The following is a 25,491-nucleotide window of genomic DNA, read 5'->3' as shown; positions in this document are numbered from 1 at the left end:
TGAAATGCTTGCATAGTGCCACTGTACAAAGGCAAAGGTGATGAAGGTGAGTGCTCAAATTACAGAGGTATAAGTTTGTTGAGCATTCCTGGGAAATTATATGGGAGGGTATTGATTGAGAGGGTGAAGGCATGTACTGAGCATCAGACTGAGGAAGAGCAGTGTGGTTTCAGAAGTGGTAGAGGATGTGTGGATCAGGTGTTTGCTTTGAAGAATGTATGTGAGAAATACTTAGAAAAGCAAATGGATTTGTATGTAGCATTTATGGATCTGGAGAAGGCATATGATAGAGTTGATAGAGATGCTCTGTGGAAGGTATCAAGAATGTATGGTGTGGGAGGCAAGTTTTTAGAAGCAGTGAAAAGTTTTTATCGAGGATGTAAGGCATGTGTACTAGTAGGAAGAGATGAAAGTGATTGGTTCTCAGTGAACGTTGGTTTGCGGCAGGGGTGTGTGATGTCTCCATGGTTGTTTAATTTGTTTATGGATGGGGTTGTTAGGGAGGTGAATGCAAGAGTTTTGGAAAGAGGGGCAAGTATGCAGTTTGTTGTGGATGAGAGAGCTTGGGAAGTGAGTCGTTGTTGTTTACTGATGATATAGCGCTGGTGGCTAATTCGAGTGAGAAACTGCAGAAGCTGGTGAATGAGTTTGGTAAAGTGTGTGAAAGAAGAAAGCTGAGAGTAAATGTGAATAAGAGCAAGGTTATTAGGTACACTAGGGTTGAGGGACAAGTCAATTGGGAGGTAAGTTTGAATGGAGAAAAACTGGAGGAAGTGAAATGTTTCAGATATCTGGGAGTGGATTTGGCAGTGGATGGAACCATGGAAGCAGAAGAGAGTCATATGTTGGGGGAAGGGGTGAAAGTTCTGGGAGCGTTGAAAAATGTGTGGAAGGCGAGAACGTTATTTCGGAGAGCAAAAATGGGTATGTTTGAAGGAATAGTGGTACCAACAATGTTATATGGGTGCAAGGCATGGGCTATAGATAGAGTTGTGTGGAGGAGGGTGGATGTGCTGGAAGTGAGATGTTTGAGGACAATATGTGGTGTGAGGTGGTTTGATCGAGTAAGTAATGAAAGGGTAAGAGAGATGTGTAGTAATAAAAAGAGTGTGGTCGAGAGAGCAGAAGAGGGTGTTTTGAAATGGTTTGGTCACATGGAGAGAATGAGTGAGGAAAGATAAATAAAGAGGATATATATGTCAGAGGTGGAGGGAACGAGAAGTGGGAGACCAAACTGGAGGTGGAAAGATGGAGTGAAAAAGATTTTGAGTGATTGGGGCCTGAACATGCAGGAGGGTGAAAGGCGTGTAAGAAACAAGAGTGAATTGGAATGATGTGGTATACGGGGGTCGACATTCTGTCAATAGATTGAACCAAGGCATGTGAAGCGTCTGGGGTAAACCATGGAAGGGTCTGTGGGGCCTGGATGTGGAAAGGGATTTGTTGTTTCGGTGCATTACACATGATAGCTAAAGACTGATTGTGAACAAATATGGCCTTTTTTGTCTTTTCCTGGCACTACCTCACTGGAGGGGTGGGGGGAGCTATTTCATGTGTGGCAGGGTGGCCATGGGAATGGATGAAGATAGCAAGTATGAATATGTACATGTGTATATTTTTGTGTCTATGTATATATATGTGTATATGTTGAAATGTATTATGTATGTTTATGTATGTGTATGGGTGTTTACGTATATACATGTGTATGTGGGTGGGTTGGGCCATTCCTCATCTGTTTCCTGGCACTACCTCGCTAACACAGGAGACACAAATTGAGTATAATGAATAAAAAATATAAATATCTTTTTTCATACATATTTGCCATTTCCCACATTAGCGAGGTAGTGTTAAGAACAGGACTGAGCCTTAGAGGGAATATCCTCACTTGGACCCCTTCTTTTGTAAAATTAAAAACTGGAGGGAGGATTCCCAGCCCCCTGCTCCCTCCCCTTTTAGTCGTCTTTTATGACAAGTAGGGAATACGTGGGAAGTACTCTTTCTCCCCTATCCCCATATATATCATATTCTATTTGCTTAAATTTGAGGAAGAACCACAGACTACGCCTAAGAAAAGCCTGAGAAAGAGTTTGAGGGAAAATGCTGTCTCTCAGGTCAGATACTAGCATGAAATCCTATCTGAATATCTTTATTCAGATATTCAGATAGGATTTCTGTCAAGACATTAATTCAATGGAAAACATTTTGAACAGGTATATGTAGGTGTATTTGTGAAAAGTGCTCCTGTCATGAATGAGACATGTTGAAATAGTGCTTGGAACTGTATTACACCATACATTTCAAAGTTGCTAGCCTTACCCTTTCTCATTGCAGCTGAAATCTAGCTTTTCCTCTCCTCGAAGCAACAAATGCTAGACTACCATGCATCTTTCCTTTACGTAGACATTATACACCTATCCAATTTACAGTACTGGATTACCTGGTGAGCCGTTACCATCACTTTGCATGATCATTAATATCTGTCATGTGTATTCATCATCCCAACAAAGACCATTTGGGCAGTTAAATGGGAACCTTGCAGAAATGATTTATGGATGGTCCTTTATCAAGTCTACTAATTTCATGCTGACCTGTTATAACCATTACAGGACAAAATGATTACTGGCTATTTAAACATTCTTCCCATGAGAAACCACTGACCAGATTGAAATAAATTGACTGATGGATGGCTATGTGTTTAGCTGATTCAATATGATATGACACATGAATGGTTACCAGGCCATTTATAACCAGGTGAATGATACAAATTCACCTGAGCCTCTGGTTACCTCCTACTTTCACACTTTTTCATTCTGCTCTTTTGTTTTACTCCCCTTTTTTTATCCTTTAGGGTGTGGCTTTAATAAAGAATTTCTTCCTCAACTATAACCTTTCATGTTAAAAGAGAAACGAGGAAAACAAAACAAAAAAAAAAAAAAAGCCTTTTTTTTATGTTGCATTTACTACTACTACATGAAGATTGTAGACAGGTTAATGCAGTCTGCCTGTAATTGATAAAATAATAGCAGGTAGAGCATAGAGGTATCACAAGATGAATTAAGTTCTGGGACAAAGGATGTAGTGGATAATACTGGGAAGGCCAAACTAGCTAAGCTCAACCATGGCAGCCAAAGCTCCGGTAAAGGCAGCATTGTAGTCGCATGCTACTTCATTTTGGACGAAGTTGTTGCGGTCATCTGCGTAGTCACCATTCTGTGTTTGAAAAAGGCAATACATGATTGTGATTTAAAGTATAAGATTAATGCTCCAGTTTATATAACTTGAAGGTTATACTCCAGTAAGTGTATGGGAGTTCGCACTTTGATCTAAGGAGTAGGAGGGTGTACTAAAGATTTAAGGACAGGGTTTCATTTTGCACAACATGAGGAATGGGTCTCACTCCAATATATGAGAGCAGGAATTGTATCTGGGCATGTACAGGCAAGAAAGGGGATTTTATTCAAGGCTGACAGTAAAACTCCTTGAAGCAAAGAACAAAAGATAAGAACCTATTTTTTATTGTGACCAACATGGCATAGGCAAAACATGCTTAATCAAAATGTCTCGGGTGAAATGAATCCAGTAAAGTAAGAGAAAAACACTGTACAAAATCCTCAAGGTGCAGTAATATTCACAGACCTGACTTAAAGATATAAAGCTTATAGGAAGAGGGAAAGACAAAAGGAGGAAAAGAATTCCTCTTCTTAGCTGTTTGGGGAAATGAGGTATTGGGTAAAAGGAGGTATCATAATGGACAAGCCTTAAGTTACCAGGCTCTACACAGAAACTGTAGGAAGCAACAGCCAAATGTGCCTTAGGCTCAAGCTCTGAAGGCAGGAACATATGCAGACAACTCACAATAATAAAGGACAAAATAATATTTGTAAAACAAGAGTGAACAGAAACTAAATGGCACAAAGAAAGGGATGGTTGAAGAGAGGTGATTCCAGGGGAATTGGCGAGATGGTAAGCTCTTCATTCCACTCTCATTAACAGATGGGGAAAGAAATACCCCAGAAATGAGGTACAATCTATACTGGGGTAAATTAGACATCTAGTTATGTAGTAGTCATTCACAACTTGATGTTTATTGAGTATGAAGTATATGGTTTGCACAATCTGTTTTATGCTATTACAGAGCTGAAATATGGTGTTTGCAAACTGAAGAAAGGGAACAAATGGCTTTTGGAGAAAGGCATTGGAGATTTTGTGCTTTAGCACTATTAAATTCATTAGTTAACTACTTCCCACACTGAGATGGTGCACAGGTCCAAATTGAGAGAGAAATATGTTAGTATGAGAGAGAAAGCAAGTACAAGAAGGATGAGGGGGGGAAAGTAAACTAAATTCAGTAAAATGGAATCATCAGAATAGAAATGACTAGGTATCAAAAATTAAAGATAGAAAATTAGTGGAGAGAAGAGAGAGAGCAGGTGATGGAGAAAACCCTGAGGAACACATATGTTGATAGGGTAATGGGGGAAGTCACTAAATCAATGACGTTTACAATGGAACGGCCAAAGTGGAAGCTGTGTACTAGGGAACAGAGAGAAAGAGAAGAACTAAAGGAGGGGTTCTTAGAAGGCAGATTTATGCCACGCCCTGTCATATGCCTGAGATTGAGGGCTTTGACATGTGTCACCTAATTCCTAAAAGAGAAGAACCAAGAGGAAATTCACACTGGAGAGATCACCAGTAGACTTAGTCTTGGAAAATCCATACTGATGGTCAGAAAGAAAGGAATGGGATTGTAAGAGTTCAAGAAACAGAGAGGTAAGAGAGTTTCAAACACTGGAGATAGCAGAAGTAAGAAAAATATGGTGATGGAGGGGTTAGTGCAGTCTCCTCTCTTAGGGTTGGCATGGATTAAGGTAAGCTTCCAAGATGGAGGAAAAGTCTGGGTTTCTAGGCATAAAATAAGTAAAGAAAAAAAAAAAGATTGAAGCTAGCTCAGAAGTACACTCCCGCAGACTTGAAGAGGTATGCCATTTGGGCTATATGCTTTTTTCACCAGGAGCTGGAAGACTACTCATAAGACCTTGGGTGAGGAAAATATGGATGGCACTGATTCAGTGGGAGGTACAGTTTATGAAATTTTGATGTGATATGATTACACATTTCTTTCAGTAAGATGCACCAAGCTTTATACTGTTAAGTATAGGAGTGAGTGATAATTATTGAACAAACTGCTGTGAAGGGCATTGGGTAACCTAGAGGCTGATATCTGGGAGATAAGTTGTTTAATTTGTAGCTTGCTTGTAAGCAGAAAAAATCATATTTCAAATATAAGCAAAATAAGTCTCTACTATAATTCTAGGTTTTGTGTGAAGAATCAAAGCTGAGGTCCATGAGAGTTCTATTACACTGCTAAACAGGGTTGTTTCTGATAATCAGTTCCTTTTGGCCTACCTGAGATGGTCCACCAACAAGAGCTCCATAGAGGATGTGGGGATTAGGTCCAGGTTGGTTGAGAGCCCACCCATCTGAACAGTCTGCTGGAGGGTTTGGGCAGGAGCTGAGGTACAGAAACCACACATGAGAAAACTAATTTCAACCCTTGCGCCATATCTATATTAGTGACAAAAACACCACACAATTTACTGTGTATGCATGAATGTACACCTGGTGTACTTCATATGCATGACAGTGAAACTTCATGTAAGCACTTTTTCACCAGGTTGTGTTTTACATCTTTTTATTTAAAGAAGTAAGTCCCTGATAACTCTAATTACAAAATTACATATATCTTTCTTTAGAAAATTTGAAAATATCTAGCATCTAGAGTGTACAAAGGATATTAGGAATGCCACACTGAAAAGGATGAAAACTTGACAAAAATGTTTGAAAAAATCTACAATGGAAAGGATAAGTGTCTGCAAAATATTATATGTTGGAATTATGCTTATACATCTCTCAAAAATAATGGCACTTAATGGTGATATATACATACATATATATATATATATATATATATATATATTTTTTTTTTTTTTTTTTTTTTTTTTTTTTTCAAACTATTCGCCATTTCCCGCGTTAGCGAGGTAGCGTTAAGAACAGAGAACTGGGCCATTGAGGGAATATATATATATATATATATATTCTTTTTTTTTTTTTTTTTTTGTCGCTGTCTCCCGCGTTTGCGAGGTAGCGCAAGGAAACAGACGAAAGAAATGGCCCAACCCACCCCCATACACATGCCTTGATTCAATCCACTGACAGCACGTCAACCCCGGTATACCACATCGCTCCAATTCACTCTATTCTTTGCCCTCCTTTCACCCTCCTGCATGTTCAGGCCCCGATCACACAAAATCTTTTTCACTCCATCTTTCCACCTCCAATTTGGTCTCCCTCTTCTCCTCGTTCCCTCCACCTCCGACACATATATCCTCTTGGTCAATCTTTCCTCACTCATTCTCTCCATGTGCCCAAACCACTTCAAAACACCCTCTTCTGCTCTCTCAACCACGCTCTTTTTATTTCCACACATCTCTCTTACCCTTATGTTACTCACTCGATCAAACCACCTCACACCATACATTGTCCTCAAACATCTCATTTCCAGCACATCCATCCTCCTGCGCACAACTCTATCCATAGCCCACGCCTCGCAACCATACAACATTGTTGGAACCACTATTCCTTCAAACATACCCATTTTTGCTTTCCGAGATAATGTTCTCGACTTCCACACATTCTTCAAGGCCCCCAGAATTTTCGCCCCCTCCCCCACCCTATGATCCACTTCCGCTTCCATGGTTCCATCCGCTGCCAGATCCACTCCCAGATATCTAAAACACTTCACTTCCTCCAGTTTTTCTCCATTCAAACTCACCTCCCAATTGACTTGACCCTCAACCCTACTGTACCTAATAACCTTGCTCTTATTCTATATATATATATATATATGCAATTGAGTGGGAGATGTATAAAAGAAAGAGACAGGAGGTCAAGAGAAAGGTGCAAGAGGTGAAAAAAAGGGCAAATGAGAGTTGGGGTGAGAGAGTATCATTAAATTTTAGGGAGAATAAAAAGATGTTCTGGAAGGAGGTAAATAAAGTGCGTAAGACAAGGGAGCAAATGGGAACTTCAGTGAAGGGGGCTAATGGGGAGGTGATAACAAGTAGTGGTGATGTGAGAAGGAGATGGAGTATTTTGAAGGTTTGTTGAATGTGTTTGATGATAGAGTGGCAGATATAGGGTGTTTTGATCGAGGTGGTGTGCAAAGTGAGAGGGTTAGGGAAAATGATTTGGTAAACAGAGAAGAGGTAGTGAAAGCTTTGTGGAAGATGAAAGCCAGCAAGGCAGCAGGTTTGGATGGTATTGCAGTGGAATTTATTAAAAAAGGGGGTGACTGTATTGTTGACTGGTTGGTAAGGTTATTTAATGTATGTACGACTCATGGTGAGGTGCCTGAGGATTGGCGGAATGCGTGCATAGTGCCATTGTACAAAGGCAAAGGGGATAAGAGTGAGTGCTCAAATTACAGAGGTATAAGTTTGTTGAGTATTCCTGGTAAATTATATGGGAGGGTATTGATTGAGAGGGTGAAGGCATGTACAGAGCATCAGATTGGGGAAGAGCAGTGTGGTTTCAGAAGTGGTAGAGGATGTGTGGATCAGGTGTTTGCTTTGAAGAATGTATGTGAGAAATACTTAGAAAAGCAAATGGATTTGTATGTAGCATTTATGGATCTGGAGAAGGCATATGATAGAGTTGATAGAGATGCTCTGTGGAAGGTATTAAGAATATATGGTGTGGGAGGAAAGTTGTTAGAAGCAGTGAAAAGTTTTTATCGAGGATGTAAGGCATGTGTACGTGTAGGAAGAGAGGAAAGTGATTGGGTCTCAGTGAATGTAGGTTTGCGGCAGGGGTGTGTGATGTCTCCATGGTTGTTTAATTTGTTTATGGATGGGGTTGTTAGGGAGGTAAATGCAAGAGTTTTGGAAAGAGGGGCAAGTATGAAGTCTGTTGGGGATGAGAGAGCTTGGGAAGTGAGTCAGTTGTTGTTCGCTGATGATACAGCGCTGGTGGCTGATTCATGTGAGAAACTGCAGAAGCTGGTGACTGAGTTTGGTAAAGTGTGTGGAAGAAGAAAGTTAAGAGTAAATGTGAATAAGAGCAAGGTTATTAGGTACAGTAGGGTTGAGGGTCAAGTCAATTGGGAGGTGAGTTTGAATGGAGAAAAACTGGAGGAAGTGAAGTGTTTTAGATATCTGGGAGTGGATCTGGCAGCGGATGGAACCATGGAAGCGGAAGTGGATCATAGGGTGGGGGAGGGGGTCAAAATTCTGGGAGCCTTGAAGAATGTGTGGAAGTCGAGAACATTATCTCGGAAAGCAAAAATGGGTATGTTTGAAGGAATAGTGGTTCCAACAATGTTGTATGGTTGCGAGGCGTGGGCTATGGATAGAGTTGTGCGCAGGAGGATGGATGTGCTGGAAATGAGATGTTTGAGGACAATGTGTGGTGTGAGGTGGTTTGATCGAGTGAGTAACGTAAGGGTAAGAGAGATGTGTGGAAATAAAAAGAGCGTGGTTGAGAGAGCAGAGGAGGGTGTTTTGAAGTGGTTTGGGCACATGGAGAGAATGAGTGAGGAAAGATTGACCAAGAGGATATATGTGTCGGAGGTGGAGGGAACGAGGAGAAGAGGGAGACCAAATTGGAGGTGGAAAGATGGAGTGAAAAAGATTTTGTGTGATCGGTGCCTGAACATGCAGGAGGGTGAAAGGAGGGCAAGGAATAGAGTGAATTGGAGCGATGTGGTATACCGGGGTTGACGTGCTGTCAGTGGATTGAATCAAGGCATGTGAAGCGTCTGGGGTAAACCATGGAAAACTGTGTAGGTATGTATATTTGCGTGTGTGGACGTATGTCTATACATGTGTATGGGGGGGGTTGGGCCATTTCTTTCGTCTGTTTCCTTGCGCTCCCTCGCAAACGCGGGAGACAGCGACAAAGTATAATAAAATAAATAAATAAATAAATATATATATATATATATATATATATATATATATATATATATATATATATATATATATATATATATATATATATATACATATATATATATATATATATATATATATATATATATATATATATATATATATATATATATATATATATATATATATATCTTTTCTTTCAAACTATTCGCCATTTCCCGCGTTAGCGAGGTAGCGTTAAGAACAGAGAACTGGGCCTTTGAGGGAATATCCTCACCTGGCCCCCTTCTCTGTTCCTTCTTTTGGAAAATTAAAAAAAAAAAAATAATGAGAGGGGAGGATTTCCAGCCCCCTGCTCCCTCCCCTTTTAGTCGCCTTCTACGACACGCAGGGAATACGTGGGAAGTATTCTTTCTCCCCCATCCCCAGGGATAATATATATATATATATATATATATTTTTTTTTTCCAAAAGAAGGAACAGAGAAGGGGGCCAGGTGAGGATATTCCCTCAAAGGCCCAGTCCTCTGTTCTTAACGCTACCTCGCTAATGCGGGAAATGGCGAATAGTATGAAAGAAAGAAAGATATATCAACATATACATACAACTACACAGACATATACACATATACATACGCACATATTCATACTTGCTTGCCTTCATCCATTCCTGGGTGTGTGTGTGTGTGTGTGTGTGTGTGTAACTAAAATGAAGAAACCTGGATATTCTGGCACTGAGTGAAACGAAGCTCAAGGGTAAAGTGGATGAATGGTTTGGAAACATCTTGGGAGCAAAGTCAAGTGTTGATGAGAGGACCAGAGCTAAGGAAGGAGTAGCACTACTTCTGAAGCAGGAGGTATGGGAGTGTGGTAGAGAGGAAGAAATTAAATTCGAGATTGATGAGGGTAAAACTGAAAGTGGATGGAGAGAGGGATGGGTGATTATAATTTATGGTGCTAATGCACCTGGTAATGAGAAGAAAGATCATGAGAGGCAAGTGTCTTGGGAGCAGCTAAGTGAGTGTGTCAGCAGTTTTGGGGTCTGAGATCGGGTGTTAGTGATGGGTAATCTGAATGCGGGGGTGATTAATGAGGCAGTTGAGGGTATAATTGATGTGCATGGGGTATTCAGTGTTGTGAATGGAAATGACAGAGAGCTTGAGGATTTGTGTGCTGAAAAAAGATTGGTGATTGGGAATACCTGGTTTAAAAAGGAAGATATACACAAGTATGCATATGTGAGTAGGAGAAATGGTCAATGGGCATTATCAAATTACTTATCAATTGATAGGCATGTAAATGAGAGAAGTTTGGATGTAAATGTGCTGAGAGGGGCAGTTGGTGGGATGTCTGATCACTATCCTGTGGAGGAGAAGGAGAAGATTTGCAGAGGTTTTCAAAAAACAAGAGAATGTTGGGGACAGGAGAGTGGTGAGAGTAAGTGAGAATGGAAAGGAGATCTATGTGAAGAAATACCAGGAGAGATTGAGTGTAGGATGGCATAAGGTGAGACCAAATGAAGTGAGGGGAGTGGGTGAGGAATGGGATGTATTTAGGGAAGTAGTGATGGCATTTGCAGCATATGCAAGTGGTATGAGGACGGAGGGAAGATCAGAAAGGGTATTGAGTGGTGGGATGAAGTAAAGTTGCAAGTGAAAGGAAAAACAGAAGCATTTGGATGGTACTTACAATGAAGGAGTGAAAATGACTGGGAAATGTATAAGAGGAAGTGGCAGGAGTTCAAAAGGAAGGTGCAGGGGTTGAAAAGGAGGGCAAATGAGAGTTGGGGTGAGAGAGTATCATTAAACTTTGGGGAGAACAATAAGATGTTTTTGAAGAAGGCAAATAATAAGGGAACATCGATGAAGTGGGCAATGTCTTGTTGCTTTCTTTATTTCTTTCACCGAACTATATATTGCTAACTCTGTAAACTTGATTAAACATTATCATTCTTGTGTGCACATATCAATGTGTTTCTTGTCTATGTGTGTGTGTGTGTGTGCGTGTGATTATCTATTTGTACTGTATGGAAAGGAAGTTTTGCATTCGTGGGGCTCCATCTCTTGAACATTCTCTACTATTATATAACTTCTTTAATACATGTATGCTCTCTGCATACATGTGTGTGTGTGTGTGTGTGTGTGTGTGTGTGTGTGTGTGTGTGTGTGTGTGTGTCTATATTTAGCCATCGGTGCATTTACCTTGAACGATGGTGGGGTCTTTGGGGAGGGTTCTCACCAAAGCCCACAACAAAAGACTGGTAACGAGGATTGTCACCCAGTAGCTGCCCCATCTGTTGTGTTGCCCACACACGATTCGCGTCCTCGTCAAAACCATGTTTGGCAGCCTGTAAGGATATAATTAGATGCTTTATGCATGTAAGTAATGTCTTTGGTACTGCTGGATGAATGTCAACTCCTCATAAAAATATTACTCATCTTTTTGTAACCTTTGTCTGGCTGGAGTCACATAGCTGAACACAGCATACAAGCATACTCAGTACAGCTTATACCAGTGCTCAAAAGAATTAATATATCAAAAACCTGACTGAAAATGTATCTATTTTGTTGTAATGTTTAGTAATTTTCAGAAAAGAGTAAAGTTAAAAAAGAAGTTATTATATTATTAGGCTTAGATAATGGAAAGCTTTCTGCCATGGGAAGATGGAACAACCTTTTTTCATGAATGTGGGAGCTGGTACTGACCCAAAGAGAGAGGAAGGCAACATTGGCAGCATGACGGTTAGCACCCCAGGTGTCCAAAAAGACCAGTCCTTCTGGGGTGTAAGTGGCGCCGTTCTTCAGCCAGCTCAGGTAGGTGTTGAGGGCATTACTGTACTCTACAGAACTGTCCAGCAGCGAAAAAAGTGCCTGTAGCGGATAATGACAAATGAGATGGTGCATAATAGCGAGGAAGAAATATAAAAAAAAGTGAAATTAAGGTTACCTCAGTGATAGTCACAGGTTCATAGTCTCCAGTCTGATCATCTCTGAGAAAGGATGACACAGAGGAGTTCTGGCCCAGCTGTCTCAGAGATGACATTCCATAGCCAAAGAACAAGTAAACTAAATCATAACTTGATGATGCACAGCTTCGGTTCAAGAATATGTCAGTATGATGGTGGAGACTGTTCAGCCTTCAGATTACAATCATCACGGTAATAGTCCACAGTGAAGGAAGAAGTGTATTTCAGCCGGCAGGTTAGAATGAGTTTATGTGATGTCATTTTTTTGTGACAGCCAGTCTGACATTACTGCAGTGAGAATAAAGTAGGGTAGTAAATAGTCTAATGTGTCTCTGAAGAAAATATACGAATTTATATACAATAATTTTCAATTAAAGCCTGAAAATGTTCCATAGGTAGGTGTATGGAAGTGTTATTGAAATAGATAAATGATTAATAGTTCATCGATATTAGATTTTGCAGCTTAATCTTACAAATTAATTTCATAAAAATTAAGAACATTGAAAATCTTACTAAATTCCAAAATAAACATTCAATACGTAAGTATTATCTTTAAGGACGACTTGGTAGAACAGTCAGCTGTCAGGGCCGTAAATGAGGCCCCTGTGGTGCATGCCTGGAATAGTCCCTCTATGGCTATTCTACCAAGTAGAAATGGTGGTATGGGTCTCCCCATTATTGGACTTCTACAAGTGCCATCTATAAAAGAGAATCCTAAAAGACCTTGTTTAATCCCTACCTCACTATCGACATAACACTGACATTTTCTTGGCATCAGACAATATAAAACAACTGAAGCCATGGGAAAATCACGTGTTAACAATGAAGTTCGTAATGGCGAATGTGTAACAAGTGTGTACCAAAGGCTCAAAGTTTGGAAGTTGCCTAACTGTAGACAGTGAATGTCCACATGTTTAAAAAAAAAGTGTCATTTGGATGTACTGTAACAGAGCCTACATACTCTGTTCCTACTGAAACCTCCTACATTATTAGATTCAAAGATCTAAACAGTTCTACTAATAAATAAAGGATTCTTAATCTTTTTCCATTGGCAATAAAATAAGAAAGTTGCTCCAAACAAAACTTTGTTATAAGCACTAACAACAATCAGGCACCACCCAAAGGCCCAGCAACATCGAATCGATAAAGTACTGCAAAAAGGAATCATGACCGCGTAGCAGAAGCCATCTACATCCATGAAATCATACCTTTCATCATCAATCAAACTACAAGACGAAGACAACTGACACAGTTCTTCTATTCAAAACATACTTGAAAATCGCACCAGGACACTAGCTGGAAGGCAACTGTAGCAGAAATCATAGTTACCTCACCTGTCCCCAGTCATTTCTTAAGGTACACGACTCCCCATATGAACCTTTATGGATGCTCACACCTAAACATATATGCTTTGTCCAGCGTCTTTTCTTGTTGTAATATCTATTTAATGTTTCTCCACTTGTGAATATATTCATCAGAAATTGTCCCAGATTTATCCACAATAAACATGAATAAAAATTTAGAAATTCAAGGTACAATCTTTGTGTCAATTGAGGAAAATGGGAAGAACATTAAGAAAGTAATCATTCCCATCTATGCATTGGTCTTCAGCAAAGCACCATATGTATATTGCAATAAGGTCACAGTGATGAACGTGATCTATGTCTTTCTTGAAAACTTCAAGGTCATCCCTGTGGTTATCAGAATATATATATATATATATATATATATATATATATATATATATATGGATCATAGGGTGGGGGAGGGGGCGAAAATTCTGGGGGCCTTGAAGAATGTGTGGAAGTCGAGAACATTATCTCGGAAAGCAAAAATGGGTATGTTTGAAGGAATAGTGGTTCCAACAATGTTGTATGGTTGCGAGGCGTGGGCTATGGATAGAGTTGTGCGCAGGAGGATGGATGTGCTGGAAATGAGATGTTTGAGGACAATGTGTGGTGTGAGGTGGTTTGATCGAGTGAGTAACGTAAGGGTAAGAGAGATGTGTGGAAATAAAAAGAGCGTGGTTGAGAGAGCAGAAGAGGGTGTTTTGAAGTGGTTTGGGCACATGGAGAGAATGAGTGAGGAAAGATTGACCAAGAGGATATATGTGTCGGAGGTGGAGGGAACGAGGAGAAGAGGGAGACCAAATTGGAGGTGGAAAGATGGAGTGAAAAAGATTTTGTGTGATCGGGGCCTGAACATGCAGGAGGGTGAAAGGAGGGCAAGGAATAGAGTGAATTGGAGCGATGTGGTATACCGCGGTTGACGTGCTGTCAGTGGATTGAATCAAGGCATGTGAAGCGTCTGGGGTAAACCATGGAAAGCTGTGTAGGTATGTATATTTGCGTGTGTGGACGTATGTATATACATGTGTATGGGGGGGGGGGGTTGGGCCATTTCTTTCGTCTGTTTCCTTGCGCTACCTCGCAAACGCGGGAGACAGCGACAAAGTATAATAAATATATAAATAAATAAATATATGAGTTTGGTAAAGTGTGTGAAAGAAGAAAGTTCAGAGTAAATGTGAATAAGAGCAAGGTTATTAGGTACAGTAGGGTTGAGGGTCAAGTCAATTGGGAGGTAAGTTTGAATGGAGAAAAACTGGAGGAAGTAAAGTGTTTTAGATATCTGGGAGTGGATCTGGCAGCGGATGGAACCATGGAAGCGGAAGTGGATCATAGGGTGGGGGAGGGGGCGAAAATCCTGGGAGCCTTGAAGAATGTTTGGAAGTCGAGAACATTATCTCGGAAAGCAAAAATGGGTATGTTTGAAGGAATAGTGGTTCCAACAATGTTGTATGGTTGCGAGGCGTGGGCTATGGATAGAGATGTGCGCAGGAGGATGGATGTGCTGGAAATGAGATGTTTGAGGAAAATGTGTGGTGTGAGGTGGTTTGATCGAGTAAGTAACGTAAGGGTAAGAGAGATGTGTGGAAATAAAAAGAGCGTGGTTGAGAGAGCAGAAGAGGGTGTTTTGAAATGGTTTGGGCACATGGAGAGAATGAGTGAGGAAAGATTGACCAAGAGGATATATGTGTCGGAGGTGGAGGGAACGAGGAGAAGAGGGAGACCAAATTGGAGGTGGAAAGATGGAGTGAAAAAGATTTTGTGTGATCGGGGCCTGAACATGCAGGAGGGTGAAAGGAGGGCAAGGAATAGAGTGAATTGGAGCGATGTGGTATACCGCGGTTGACGTGCTGTCAGTGGATTGAATCAAGGCATGTGAAGCGTCTGGGGTAAACCATGGAAAGCTGTGTAGGTATGTATATTTGCGTGTGTGGACGTGTGTATGTACATGTGTATGGGGGGGGGGGGGTTGGGCCATTTCTTTCGTCTGTTTCCTTGCGCTACCTCGCAAACGCGGGAGACAGCGACAAAGTATAAAAAAAAAAAAAATAAATAAATATATGAGTTTGGTAAAGTGTGTGAAAGAAGAAAGTTCAGAGTAAATGTGAATAAGAGCAAGGTTATTAGGTACAGTAGGGTTGAGGGTCAAGTCAATTGGGAGGTAAGTTTGAATGGAGAAAAACTGGAGGAAGTAAAGTGTTTTAGATATCTGGGAGTGGATCTGGCAGCGGATGGAACCATGGAAGCGGAAGTGGATCATAGGGTGGGGGAGGGGGCGAAAATCCTGGGAGCCTTGAAGAATGTTTGGAAGTCGAGAACATTATCTCGGAAAGCAAAAATGGGTATGTTTGAAGGAATAGTGGTTCCAACAATGTTGTATGGTTGCGAGGCGTGGGCTATGGATAGAGTTGTGCGCAGGAGGATGGATGTGCTGGAAATGAGATGTTTGAGGACAATGTGTGGTGTGAGGTGGTTTGATCGAGTAAGTAACGTAAGGGTAAGAGAGATGTGTGGAAATAAAAAGAGCGTGGTTGGGAGAGCAGAAGAGGGTGTTTTGAAATGGTTTGAGCACATGGAGAGAATGAGTGAGAAAAGATTGACCAAGAGGATATATGTGTCGGAGGTGGAGGGAACGAGAAGTGGGAGACCAAATTGGAGGTGGAAAGATGGAGTGAAAAAGATTTTGTGTGATCGGGGCCTGAACATGCAGGAGGGTGATAGGAGGGCAAGGAATAGAGTGAATTGGATCGATGTGGTATACCGGGGTTGACGTGCTGTCAGTGGATTGAATCAGGGCATGTGAAGCGTCTGGGGTAAACCATGGAAAGCTGTGTAGGTATGTATATTTGCGTGTGTGGACGTATGTATATACATGTGCATGGGGGTGGGTTGGGCCATTTCTTTCGTCTGTTTCCTTGCGCTACCTCGCAAACGCGGGAGACAGCGACAAAGCAAAAAAAAAAGAAAAAAAAAAAAATATATATATATATATATATACATGCCCATATATATATATATATATATATATATATATATATATATATATATATATATATATATATATATATATATGATGTTAAGAAGAGAAATATAGACATTCTAGATTGCACCCTAAATCGGAAACTATGTTGCACAGAAGTCCGAGGTAACTCACATAGGCACCAGCTGTCTTGTCATCCCAGGAGAACTGAACCACAGTCTTAGCACCAAGACCGAACTCATCCCAGTGGCTGCGAGCGTGGGTGAGGTAGTTGTTGTCCCCCGTGGCCCGCGCTAGCCACAGTGCAGCCCAGCACAGCTCATCACCGTATCCACTCCAGGAGCTGGGAAGGGAGACAATAGCTGTTGTTATGTGGCAGTGTTACTGTGGTTAACCTGACTGTACCAAGTGCAAGTACTGCAGTGGTACTCGACAGCCTTACCGGGAGGTAAGATTATCAGGACCAAGTCCTACGTGTTAGACTGGAAGATACTTTGAGCATCAGGTGTCAGACTGGAAGATACCTTAAGTATCATGTGTCAGACTGGAAAGGTCCCTCAAGTCCCAAATGCCAGGCTATAAAGGTCCTTCAAGCTCCAAGTATCAGACTGAAAAGATTCTTCGAGTCCAAAGTGTCAGACAAGAACGGTACTTGAGTCTCAAGTGTCAGTCCGGAGATTCTTCAAAGCTCCATTGGCAGACTGGAAAGAAGTCTTCAAGTGCAAGCATTAGGATGGATAGATATCAGGCGCTCCTTCATAGGAACACCCTTCACAAAGATAATGATGCAATGAATGCCAGAAGGAAACTTTTAACCTTGTCTTCAGCAAAGTGTTCGCGTTAACCCACAATCTTTAACATTAAAAAGCTCGGTTACATTCAATGATGTAGACAGACCAAGAGGCAGGTGCACTTTGACATACTTGTGTCACCCATGATACATTTATCTTCACAGTTCATAGTACGTACTGGTAGAAGCTGTTGGCGTCCGTGATGGAATTGTGATAGTACTCGCGGTAGTTGTCAGCGAAGTTGTAGAGCTCCTGAGCCTGGTCCAACATCTCTAGAGAGTACTCTCTGTCCACTTCCTGGGTTGGGAGGTAAGAAGTGTGAGAGAGGGAGATTACGTTCAAGTAGGATTATAGGTTAATATGAAGGTTTTTAGGTTAGTTGTGAAGACGTAAACAGGAGAAAAGTTCAGCCCAGGTTCACATTAGAGAGAAAAGGGCACATTGTAGGACTGGCTACAGTAGGTACCATGAGTAAGAATGACGAGGAAGTAGAACGAAGGGAAGTGTTCAAGGTGGAGAAGAGGAGGATGACGGGGAAGTAGCAGTAAAAGGAAACTGGCTGGTGGGAATAAGAGAAGAAAATGACACATTTGGAAGGTCGTAAGCAGCAACTGACAGGAGAGTGAGTGAAGCAGTTGGTATGTTACTATAACACAAAAGGGAAACCAGCAGGAAAGTTGTCCTGGGAAGTTGTAAATTATAGACCGTCACGAGAGGAATCAGAGAAGTGAGAAAGGAGACGAAAGAATAAGTGGAACCATTCACTACTGTATCATAAGTACCTTTAGATCATTTCTCCTTATCTAGTGTCAGTAATTTTACCTAACAGACTGTTAAGTACAGTTAGCAGTCAACAGTCAAGTGCCCTGTACCTACTTATCCAACACAGTTTACTGAACTTTGAAGTAAACTTAACAGTCAGCTCTTGAATATCAGGTGTTTAAACTCTGTGTCGGAAACTCTACTGCTCTGTCATATAGGTTAGTTAGTAAACCATCAGCTACACTGTAAAATCACTGTAATGTACACTGAAGTACACTGTCTATTTCACTGAAAACTATATTGTATTCCATAGGAACAAAACTAATTTGTGGTACTCTCCGTAGATCCCGTCAGAAGAAAGGTCAAGTCAAATACAAGATTGGTTGTCGGCAGAAACGCGTAAAAACCTGCAACAATCCCCCTTGATAACACTGGCAGGTAGCAGAGAAGGCTTTCTGAGTGTTTGGGGGAATGTAGAATAAACTGCATTTGTATCATTAGGGCACAGACATTGCCTGATGACATTTGCATTACTATGTACTGTGTTTGATCAAGTGCACTGTCGGGTACACTTCTGGGAATAATTCTATACACGAAGGAAATTTTTATTTGAAATAAAGGATTATCATTACCTGGCAATACCCAGTGCGTACATGTATTAACAAGAACATCAGACATTAGTATGTGAATAAGAAAACAGAAATGGGAAACAGAAGCATCAGACAATTCGACTGGGATAACAGAATCCCACAATACTACAGCAAGAGCATGCGACACCATGGAGGGGGTAACAGATTAGATAGCAAGTGCATAAATCATTACCCGGAACACCATAAAGGCTTCAGCAAGGGCAGCAGCTGTTAGGAACATGTGACATAAGTATGTAAGCAAGAGCAACAGAAGGGGGCAACAGGAGCACCAGACACTACAAGTGGCACAACGGGACACAACACTACAGCAAGAGCATCCGACTGAGATGGAACAGGTTGGGTGACAAGTGCACATTATTATTACCCGGAAAACCATAGAGGCTGCGGCAAGGGCAGCAGCTGTCTCTGCGGCCAGTTCCGTTCCTGAAGGAGGTAGAGAGGGACGCCATTAATGATACGATTACACCAATTACGAACATTCTTCACCAGTACACTGATGGTCAATGACAGATGGTTCATCAATTTACATACGATAAGGGAGTCTCACTGACATGAACTCTTTGGCAACACTGTAGACAGTTAACAAGAGGAGAATGGAAGAACCACGACTCCTCTTTGACCTACTAACTTGCCTTGACCTACTAACCTGGGGCATTCACATCGATCTTCATGGAGGGTCGTTGCATGGTCATGTCCTCAGGTCGGCCCCAGTAATTGTGGTCAGCCTGGCCTTGGCCAACCTAAGGAAGAAGAAACATAATGTTCAGCCAAGTCTTTGATAGGACGAATCTGAACACCCCTCTCTCTATTCTTTTTTCTCGAATATTTGCCATTTCCCGCGTCAGCGAGGTAGCTTCAAGAACAGATGACTGAACATTAAAGGGAAAAATCCTCACTTGGCTCTCTTCTCTGTTCCTTTTCGAAAAATAAAACAGGAAAGGATGACTTCCTGCCTTCCGCTCCCACCCCTTTTAGTCGCCCTTTACGACACGAAGGGAATACATGGGCAATATTCTTTCTCCCTAATCCCAGGGATAAGAATTCTTCATATGTTCCATAATATCCAAACGAGTAACATTTTGAACTATATCATGACTCGTTGTAGTACACTAGAATAAGCTATACACATCCAGTAGTTTTCTTGCAAACGTGCCACTAAAGTCATAGCAACCTGTAGGTCCCATGAATGTCAAGTAAGCAAGAGGAACTTCGTAAATTTACTGTTTGGGGGACACGTAAACTGTTTGTACCTCACAGTACTTCCACTTGAATATAAGTAAACAAAAATAGCATTTCATTAATCATATAATAGATATACGTAGACTATGCGAAGACTGAAGTTACAGCTGGGGCTGACTCGTTCGTTAGTTGGGCTTAAAGCCTATTGACTGCTAGGGTTGTTAACGTCATGTAATACTCACCACACAACAAATCTTATCATCTTATGTAGTTAAAGATGATTCTAAGACCAAATACACTCTCACTGTGTACATGTCCCAAGCTACCAAGGTGTAAGTAAAGTAAATACACTTTGAAGAAATCCTAGTAAGTCTTCTGTGCATGTACGCAATCGCTGGTATGTTTCTACTAATCATATTTCACATACGATAAACAACAATTCTTAATCCATATGTTAGAAAGCTTTTCTCTGACAAAATCGTTATCAGATATTCATGCCAATTTTTTTTTGTTTCAAGTTACTAACCACTATATCCATTGACTCCCACTGGGGGACAATCACTGAAAAAATATTCATGGAAAGAAGTCTGACCTGACCGTAGAGTTCGTTCACAGCAGTGTGGGCCTTGAGGAAGTAGTCAGTGGCCCACCTGAGAGCAGTCTGGCCATATTCTAGCTGACCTGTGGGAGACAGGAGGTTCGTCATCCCAGCAACACAAAAGAAATATAAAGGAATACAAACTAATTTCAACAACAACGAAGCAACGAGAATCCTTAGTGTACAACTAGTCTATCGTGACCCTAGAACATGTTATGTGGGTATGTATCTCTTATCACAAACATTTAGTAAAAGACATTTCCAGTCTTTAGATTACGAAACTAGAATTCCTCCGAGAAGTTATGGAAGTGTATTACCCAACACGGAGACAAGATGGTCAGCACTTATGAGGACATCTTCCATCAACAAAGACACAATGTCGCACCAGCACATTTGCTTGTTCGTGGGAGAATTGGACGTTTGTGTAACAACAGAGGTAAGGTTCTGTAGCAACAGCAGAAAGGTTGTAAAGAAATAGTAGCAAGGATCTCTAGCAACAGTGGCAAGGTTCTGTAGCAACAGTATCAAGGTTCTATAGCAACATTAGTAAGGTTCTATAGCAACAAAATCAAGGTTCTGTAGCAACAGTAGCAAGGATCTATAAGTAATCTTCATCTGCAGTCTCCTATCATTTCTCTAACAAACTAGCTCTTCCTCCAGGAAATGCGAATAACACAACAGGTTTAGGGAGGCAAACATTACGTGTTGGTAGAAAGTTAGCAGCAATACAAATTAGGTTTGAAAATTACATTGTTCAAGTATTCATAAAGTTCACTTTAACAGAAGTCGTAAATAGAGTCTCGATTTAAAACAGCAAGATTCAAGGAAGTACATCTGCAAGGGGGTTCACTTGATCTCATGTATCTTGACAAATCTGTTAGTTCACTTTCCTACTCAGACCAAGAAATAGGACGAGTTTAATAGCAGAGCTTATAGGGAAGTACATTTTACTACCAAGATTTACGAGTGCTGCCCAGCACATGTCTAAGTGACTGTCTAATACATATAATGGGCTACCTTCTCCAGCAGGTCTTTGAAAGAGCAGACATCAGGACTCACCAGCAGCTTCATGGCCATCGGAGAAGTCTACCAGCCCCCAGGCCAGCATGGTGGCGGTAAAGGCCATCGGGAACCCGAACTTGACGTGGTCTCCGGCTGAAGCAAGAGAGACACTGGTACTAGAAGAGGTGTTGCATACAACAGCACGTTACCTACCAATATTGTCTCTGACTCCATGTCAAGTCTAGGAATCAAAAGAATAAGGAATGGTATTAAATGTGTACTGATATGTTTCTTCTATAATAAGTATCCTTCCTCGCCCCCTCCATCCTTAATTTCGCCCTTTCCTCACCATCATAATAGCCGCCAGCAAGGTCGTGACCCACGTCAGAGCCGTCTGTGAGGGCAGAGTCACCCCGCCAGGTGACGCGCTGGTCCGCCGGCAGAAGACCTGACCGCTGTGCCTCGTAGAACAGGTACGACATGCACAGTGCCTGGAAAGGTGGAAGGGGCACGGAGCGAGATGAGGTGTGGGGGACCAGAGCAAGGCGGTGAAGGATGCAGGGCAAGGGGTGAGGAAAGCGTCGTTGTATGAAGTTGGTGTCAGGCAGAGAGCGAGAGGCGAGTAGCTTAGGCCCGCTGGGGGTTGAGTAAGGCAGGGGTAGAGAGAATAGAATAAGGTCTAAAACTTACGCTAGGGGAGGAGAGGCAAGGGTTGTCAGGTCAGGGCTTGAGATTAGGCCTAAGACTTACGCCTGGGGTGGCGGGTGAGGGTTGTCAGGTCAGGGCTTGAGATTAGGCCTAAGACTTACGCCTGGGGTGGGGGGTAAGGGTTTGTCAGGTCAGGTTGCAGGAGGTGGCCCAAAACGCTCACCAGTGATGGGTAGGAAAAGGGTTATCAACTTTGAAAATGTAAGAAATATGAAACGCAAAGAACAATATAATGAACACTCAAGTGAACAACTTTGACGTTCCAAAGTTATATACTTCTAATAAAGCCTTGACTTCTGACTAGGAGACTCTGTCAAGGGTGAAGCAGTCCGCTGATCTTATCAGTAGTGACTGATGAGCGATGAGGGGTGGCTGCTGTCATCGTGATATCAGAGGAACTGACCTGACTGTAGTCGTAGGGCAGCATACCCGTGGAGGGGCAGGGGTTGACTGAGGGTGGAGGTGTGGTGATGGCCGCGTCTGCAGGAACAGGAAGATATAGGCTCAAAACTTAGAGCGAAAGACAATTACATAACGGGATATAAACTTAAAACAATTGAATGACCATTAGAACATATACATGTAAAGGATTACTTCTTTATCCTTGTCTTAATTAGCATGTTAGAACAGGAATTTGACTGTTATGTTTACATTTTGTCAATTACTCTTAAGTAAAAAGTAATATCCCATTTGTGGCAGTAGTTCCATTGTGGAATGCTGGAGAACGACTTACTACAAGTCACGGGATTATACACTTGCCCATACACGAACAATGGGTCCGATCTACGGAGTGCAAATATATTGTCATTATAGAATGAGGGCGCTACTAATACTCACTAGACATCATTTCTCACAACCATCCTTATTTCTATTGTGGACTGGAAATATGGAGAGAGAGGACTATTCATGGTCACTTACCGCAGATCTGTACACCGTTCATGACGATCATGACGACGAAAGGCTGTTCCCCCGAGAAGTGAACTTGGAATGAGAACTTGACCTCTTGTCCGACCCCGACGTTGGTGTTGGAGTCGGTGAGGGTGAAGTGTGTGTTGTCATGCTGCGACACTGTCCCAGACCAGTACTGCCGACCATAACATCCATTTCAACTCCACTTTACATGTTATATGGATTATGTTTAATATAACTATTGAAGGAATTTGTGAAACAAAGACGCTGGTGAAGGCGTGACACTGCTTATGCACAACAAACAAGATAAACAAGTAAGATTAGTGAGGCACGATGGGGTGTTGACTATCCGTTAACTAAACCTTCTGCCGACAGGAGCGCATGACGCTCGTTGAAAACAAAAGGGAGACGAGCGTAATACATTACGTATTTACATTACATGAAGGGATACATGAGACATAGGATACATAAGGATACATAACAAATTTCCTCCATCTATGAGATTATTCAGGGTAATGAAGGCTTCCACTGTTATATTCTGATTATGCAACTAATGTTTCTAGCTGAAATATCCTGAACTACTTGCATTATTGGCGATATCTATTTAAATATAAAATGCTTTAAAATCTTGGCTTATATTCTAGAGTCCAAATGTTGTTCTTCAACTAACATGTTCCAGGTTTGCAAAACTTACATGTCTAATAAACTACCTGTCGGCCCTACGAAGCAGTCGTGTTTTCTGATTTTCAAATTGATGTTCAATAACCCTAAAGGTAATAGTCTTTTGCCACGTTGTTATGACACATATTTCCATTTAATTTCACACTTTTATTTTTGGTCATTAGGTTTTTATCTAATATGAACAATATTCTTACCCTATGTTGTCGAAATTATTTACTAATGTGAAAACTTCCATTGGACCTAGTCTAAGGTCTCTCAATCTTGCTTCAAAATGCATACTTTTCAGTGACGGAATTATTTTTGTTGCTTCTCTCTGAATTCGTGTTAGTACCCATGGTACTGCTTTCAACTGTTCTAATTGGTAAACTATTCCGTAGGCTAATAATCCTGTTGAACTCAAAATGACGTAATCGAGATGCAATAACCGAATGAACCAACAAAGACTCAAGGCCTCACCTTCGAGGAAAGTGACAACTAAATGTAAGCAGTGGAGGAGCTACAGTGGAATCATGCTATATATGGGATAATTGCTGTGATATCTTCAAATCAATATTCATGAAGTCAATGCTGTCAGTAGAGAAAGAACTGCCTTCTTTCTTTCTTTCTTTCCCTCCGCAGGAATATTACTATGATGTAACGCTTTCTTCTGTCACAGTGACCAGGTATCGCCACTGATCCAGCGTAATGCTTTTACCACTGTGGACATGTCTGTAACATACTAATTCTACGTGGAAGTCCTTCATCTCCAGTCCATCCCTTGGAATACACAAGAATACCATTAACTATTAAGATCCTGACGAGTATTTGCCGTAAGCTGTGGTGCGTGTATGTGTATGTATACTTAAAGCTATGACATGGTGCATGCCTATATACAAGGTTAAGAGACGATGCAACACGAGTGTAAAACTCTCTACCCGTAGCTCACAAATAGCAGTCACGCACGAATCTGCATCACACATACATCTCAACAAGCGATGGTAACTCACATTTGTCTTAAAGGTGGGAAGAGTGAGTAATGGTAGGAGTGGTGAGGAACTTACGTCAATACCATCCACGGGTAAGTTGAAGGTCCAGTCTAGTTCGAGACCATTGATGGCTGTGGGAGCACTGGCGATGAAGTCGGCCTGGTAGTTGCCTTGCCAATGGTTAGTGATGACGATGTTGCTACACTGTGCCTCCGCTCCTGCCCCCACCCACAACGATACCAAAATGATCAACGAAAACAAATCATGTTTGCGAAAGAGCCTTTACAACATGTACGATCAGCTTAGAGATAATGTGACAGAGGTAGTTACGAGCCTTGCTCTGCAATGCTACGTAATCCCACCATGTATCAGGGTGTAAATCCCGCTGTGTCTGGGAGTTAATCTGTGTGTGTCTGGGTGTGAAGTGTTCTTAAGTTTACGTGTGTGTGCTTACCTGAGTGCAGAAGAGCAAGGGCTGGCAGCAGCAGGTAGTAGATCTTCAAGGAAAGGGTCATGCCTGTAGCAGAGAGATGTGTGATGTGGATGAATTATCACACACGCTTTCATGTATATATGTATCCACCAGATGGTCACGCACCCACTTCTCTGACGTCCCACAGATAAACAAATATTCATAATCATGTGTATACATAACCTCAGGAGGAAGAATCCCAGCATAAAGATTATCAAAGATAAACTCCAGATGCTGCTATTCCCAGCGCTCTCAGCTCTGCTGCATATGATACATAGATAATATCATGTAATGGTGATATCGTACCACACATTACACTAAAACTCCAGTGCAAGATTTACGAAGATTTTAGATCTAGTGAGACACACTAATGAAAATGATATGATAAGGTGTACACGAAAAACATGAATTAAAACTAAAAGTACGACCAGCCTTGTGATTCCTAGTCAAACGAAAACTTAACCCACTTTCAGCTACATCTGGAATCTACAGAGATCTGTCTTACACGTTGAATATATATATATATATATATA

At 41.4% G+C, this 25,491-nt stretch overlaps 1 protein-coding gene across 1 annotated transcript; it reads right to left on the bottom strand.

Moving 5' to 3' along the window:
* Positions 1–2,930: 2,930 nt before the first annotated feature.
* Positions 2,931–25,103, bottom strand: LOC139754503 (uncharacterized). The gene is made up of 15 exons (XM_071671783.1): positions 24,941–25,103; positions 24,562–24,704; positions 22,850–23,015; positions 22,335–22,411; positions 21,573–21,714; positions 21,281–21,376; positions 20,216–20,304; positions 19,091–19,184; positions 18,809–18,867; positions 17,211–17,329; positions 16,416–16,584; positions 11,653–11,817; positions 11,149–11,294; positions 5,407–5,512; positions 2,931–3,210 (listed from the first exon to the last, which is right to left on the bottom strand). The coding sequence occupies exons 1-15, from the start codon at positions 24,999–25,001 to the stop codon at positions 3,103–3,105; spliced, it is 1,740 nt and encodes a 579-aa protein (XP_071527884.1). The 5' UTR covers positions 25,002–25,103; the 3' UTR covers positions 2,931–3,102.
* Between the last annotated feature and the right edge of the window lie 388 nt (positions 25,104–25,491).

This window comes from Panulirus ornatus, chromosome 17, assembly GCF_036320965.1.
Source record: "Panulirus ornatus isolate Po-2019 chromosome 17, ASM3632096v1, whole genome shotgun sequence".
NCBI classification, from domain to species: domain Eukaryota; kingdom Metazoa; phylum Arthropoda; class Malacostraca; order Decapoda; family Palinuridae; genus Panulirus; species Panulirus ornatus.
Note: the sequence above shows the minus strand (reverse complement) of the source record. Positions and strands in the feature narration are given on the sequence as shown.

Bases quoted from the DNA above. Each gene is read 5' to 3' on its own strand.
- LOC139754503 (XM_071671783.1), bottom strand. From the start codon at position 25,001: ATGACCCTTTCCTTGAAGATCTACTACCTGCTGCTGCCAGCCCTTGCT. The intron at 24,705-24,940 runs GTAAGCACACAC...GGGTGGGGGCAG, and splicing joins CCTTGCTCTTCTGCACTCAG to GAGCGGAGGCACAGTGTAGC. The intron at 11,295-11,652 runs GTCAGTACCAGC...ATATCCTTACAG, and splicing joins TTGCCTTCCTCTCTCTTTGG to GCTGCCAAACATGGTTTTGA.